Genomic DNA, 4,338 nt, shown 5'->3' with positions numbered 1-4,338 from the left:
TACTCGAAGCCCTCGAACTCCGACTGGTCGATCCGCTTTATGACGTCCCTGTGGGCACGGGCGAGGGCTCGACTACTGTGACCCCGCGGCGCCCCCGCCAAGCCCGCTGCGGACCCCGCGCGCGCCCGCCCGCTTACTCGTCGTCGGGGGTCAGCTGCACCGGCTCGCTGGTGAACTGCGTGTCGAAGTTGTCCAGCCCGTAGTCGTCGGTGATCTGCGGCTGGAACGGGGGCAGCGCCTGCTTCTTCTCCAGCTGGGAGACAGCGAGAAGGCCCACGGTCACACGTGCCTCCTGGCGACGCGTGAGAACGTGCCGGGCCACCCTCGCCTGCCCATGTGGGGCCTCGTGTCCCCTCCAGGGCCCCACACGACAGGGACGGCGGCAGCCGAGTGGACGTGAAGTCGGCCCAGCTCAGCTCACACCCGCGTCTGCATTTTGGGGCCCAGAGCTCTCAGGGATGCCGGTTCTGACAATAGAAACAAACGGGACACTGAGAACGTTTGGGACGTTTTGAGGACTTGTGAAGAACGAATGCAGGCTCTGCCCGTGAAGCTGGTGAAGGGAATGAGGGCAGCGCAGAAACACGCGGATCCTTCCCACATCGTGCCCGACACGTGTCAGGGACGTGGCCAGCACGACAGCCGGGTCACCAGCAATGTCCACAGCCCGGCCACAGGCGGAGACACGTCCGTCTTGTCACCAAGAGGATGTTGGAAAGGGGAGTGAGCGGACGGGCTGTCCCTGCGGGCAGGGCAGGGTCACACCGGAGTCCGTGCGCACACTGCGCGCGTGTGCGAGCCTGTGACTGTGCCGCTGCCGGCTGCGGGGCCGCGGGCGCCTCCTCCATTCTCTCTTTACCTTTCACACGCAGCTGCCCGGATGCGTGTGAAACGCTTTCTGGTGGGAAGTGGCACAAGGGGGGTTTGTCACCCATTTTCCCTGCCTCGGGTCTCGCCCTGCTTTAAGGGGACGCAAGGTCAGAAGTCAGGACCAACTGCAACCACAGCAGTGGGCTGGGTGCTCGCCGGGGGCCTCCAAGCCCACCCCACCCCCATCACCCGCCACCGTCACCCTTCCCACAGTCAAAGCCGTGCACAGGAACAGTGCCACCTTGGAGCTCAGCCAAGCTCGGTGTCACCAGAAGGGGGATGCTGGAAGGGGGCAGGGGAGTCTGGGGCTCCCGTTCTGAGGTGTGGCGTGAGGGAGGTGACGGGGTGCGGCACATGAGGTGTCGGCAGGGGCCCTGTGCACAGCGAGCTGGGGACCCTGGCGGTCTCCGGGAGGACGCAGTCGGGGAGGCCAGTGCCAGGTGCTGGGGTGGGGGGGGCCACACAGTCGCAGCGTGACGCAGCACACCTGTGTCTGACTGGACACGGGGGCAGCGCTAACCCAAGCCAGTGTCCTGCGCAGGACTGAAGAAATCTGGGTGGAATGCACACCTTCCTCAGATCCGCCGAGGGCTGACGGGTGGGCGCTGGGAGCGGCTGGCAGCGGGCAGGGAGCCCTGCTCAGTGTCACAGGCAGGCCAGGGACACACGTCAGACCCTAGACCTGCTGGGGACGGGGCTACCCCTGAACCTAGCCGCGGTGGGAGAGGGGCGACTGGAGCCAGGACCCCGGCTTGTGAAGACCGGAGGCCTCCAACGCTCTACACGCTCAGTTTCCAGCTGCCGCACCAGCGGCCGATGGACGCCAGGCTGGGAGCAGCTGGACACCCCGACAACGGACCCCCGTAGACCAGACGTGGACACGGGACGCCAGACGGGGTCCACCGGGCCTGCCAGTCAAGCCAGTCTTGTCCTCTGTGCTCACCCAGAGGACACAGAACGTTCTAGCAAAGAGCCAGGCACCGTACAGAACGCCACTGCAGGTGACAGTAACCACCTAGAAACCCTAAACCTGAGAAGCGTAGTCATCAGACCCAAACCGCTGACAGCTCAGTGCAAATGCTCGGGCAAGGCCAGCTGGCTCACGCAGCCACGTGCATCCTGAGGTGGCCCGGATCTAGGACGTCCAAACACCAGGACACCACCACCGTGTGGGGCTATGCCGGGTGGGCAGTGCTACCGGCCCACGTGAGCGAGGGGCCCTCGGACGACACGGAGAAGGGGGGCATGGGGCAAGGCCGTGGGGACCCCAGCCCTCACTTTGTCAAAACACCTCTCCCCCCTGCTCACGTCCCCTCACAGAAGAGAACGCCTCTCAGGTCCCCCAGGCGCTGCGCTCCAGGCTCTACTTCCCTCTTAATGTGCAGCTCCAGGCCGCCAGGCAGGTCTACACACCTGTGACCAGTATGGCCACCACCGGGCTGTCACCAAGGGCGGCCGCATGCCCCTTAGGCTTTTTCGGAAGCTGCCACCATCTCCGTGGCCTGTCAGGGCCCACATGTGGCTCAGACGCTATCCACGAAGGAGCGAGCCCACTGTCCACACCCACGCCGCCACACCTCACTCCCCCATGGGTTAGACACGGGACCAGGGGCATGACTGGCTCCCAGGCCGCACCCAAGAATAGGCTTTTCAGCAGAGATGCACTGAGTAGGTGCTACCTTCAGAGGATATGATGTTACAGGCCATGAGGGCTCTCGCCAAGGCCCATGCTCTGGCTGGAGCCCACGGCAGTGCCCGAGCTACACTTCCTGGAACCCTAAAGCCACAGCGTCAAGGGTCAAAGGTCGGACCGGTGTGGGCCCTGAGAGGTTCGTGGGTGCCAGGCGGGGGACAAGCCTGAAGGCGGAGGGACACGTCACTAGCACAGCCTGGCGTGGCACCTCCCTTGGGGCGTGTGTGTCGAGCTTTGCGGACCAGGGTTACAAACAGCCAGGGTCCCGCTTGCTCTGCCCTGCGCCAGCAGGACAGTGAGGGTCAAGTCCTGCTCTGAGAGGCGCTGTGTGGCGCTCCCCGTCTTTGCCCCTAAAAGCTGCAGCGGGACGATGTCTCTTCCTGCCTTGAAATGGCCCCGCCGGGCCTGGACCCCGCGTGTGCCCGGGATGGCGTGTCCTGACACTTCACTCACCCTGGCCAAGGTCCCAGGAACTGGGGGGCCTGGCTGCCCCTTCCCCCAAGCCCCACAAAGTCCTGTGCATGGAAAGTGATGCTGACTGGAGGGAGCAGGGACCACGATGAGGGTTGGAGGGAGACCTCCGTCTGCCCCGAGCGGGGCTTCCTTCCCGTCTAGTTCAAGCTCCAGTTCAACATTCACTTAGTTGTGATCTTTTTTTCTCAATAAAAACGTATCCTTGAGGTTATAATTCAGTAAGTCTGCAACCGCCGTCTGCGGCACTGGAGTTGAAGGGGCTCAAACAAGGGCTCTCGCCACCTCAAGAGGGGACGGACACCTGGACCGCGCCCTGTTCTGGGCGGCCCACCTGCGATTCCACCCAGAACCAACGGGGCTGGCCACAGAGCAGGACCTCCGCGAGGAATCCAGGCAAGACCCCATCACCAAGCGCCACGCCCGGGGGTTATCCCTGCCCGCACTCCTCACGTGTGACTGTCCCAACCACCCCCAGGGAGGGCAGCGCCCACCACACCCGTCACCCCTCTGGTGGCCGTGGGGGAGGAGCAGGCTGCGTTACCAGGTCCCAGTCTATGCTGCGGAAGAATGCGTGGGACTTGATGTCGGAGAATCCGGTCTGCGGCCGGCAGCCAAGCCTCTCTTTGGGGTCCTAGGGGTCAGAGATCAATGAGGACAAGTCAGCAGGGAGCCAGCACCTTGAGGTGAGGCTCAGGCCTTCCCCTGCTGACACCCTCCCCAGGAAGCTTCCTCATTCCATGGCCCTTGGGCGTGTTCTGGCCCTTCTGTTTGTCAATGTGAATAAAAACCCCCATCTCTGTGGACGCCAGCCTCCTGTTTGGGGTGTCCCAGAGCGACACCGAAGATGACCGGGCCAGGCCGCCCCGGCGGCTGCGGGCGTACCTTGTTTAAAAATCCTTTCAAGACGTGGGAGGCTTTGACCGAGAGGAACCTCGGGATCCGGATGGGCTTCTCCAGGATAACTGCAGAGGTCAGAGTCCCGGTGAGAAGCCGCGTCCTCCACGGAGCTCCCCGTGCCCGCTCTGCCCGGCAGCGAGGGGGCCACGCCGGGGGCGGGGCCCTGGGCACCAGGTGTGAGCAGGAGCCCGGGCAGAGCTCTGGGGCCCTGGACCCCTCCGGCAGCCCAGCAGGACCACGGCGGCCCATGTACATGGCACCTCTGCACATGGCCGCCAGAGGGCGCCACGGGGACACCCCAGGGGCTGGGCCCCAGATCCCACGGGCAGGTGTTCCCTGCTTGTAGCTGGAGCTCTAAGGGGGCCGGAAGGGGGCAACGCACCCCCGCCCCCCGCCCAGGCATC

General features: G+C 64.7%; 1 protein-coding gene across 1 annotated transcript in view; it reads right to left on the bottom strand.

The window, feature by feature from the left end:
• Positions 1-4,338, bottom strand: part of PRKCZ (protein kinase C zeta) — an 88,658-nt gene that overhangs the window by 3,508 nt on the left and 80,812 nt on the right. The window contains 4 exon segments of the mRNA XM_023521636.1: positions 4-48; positions 138-253; positions 3,579-3,668; positions 3,920-4,288. Of these exon segments, the coding sequence (XP_023377404.1) occupies positions 4-48; positions 138-253; positions 3,579-3,668; positions 3,920-4,288 (620 nt within the window).

Source organism: Pteropus vampyrus, unplaced genomic scaffold, assembly GCF_000151845.1.
Source record: "Pteropus vampyrus isolate Shadow unplaced genomic scaffold, Pvam_2.0 Scaffold309, whole genome shotgun sequence".
Lineage (NCBI taxonomy): Eukaryota > Metazoa > Chordata > Mammalia > Chiroptera > Pteropodidae > Pteropus > Pteropus vampyrus.
This window is presented reverse-complemented; position numbering and strand designations above follow the sequence as displayed.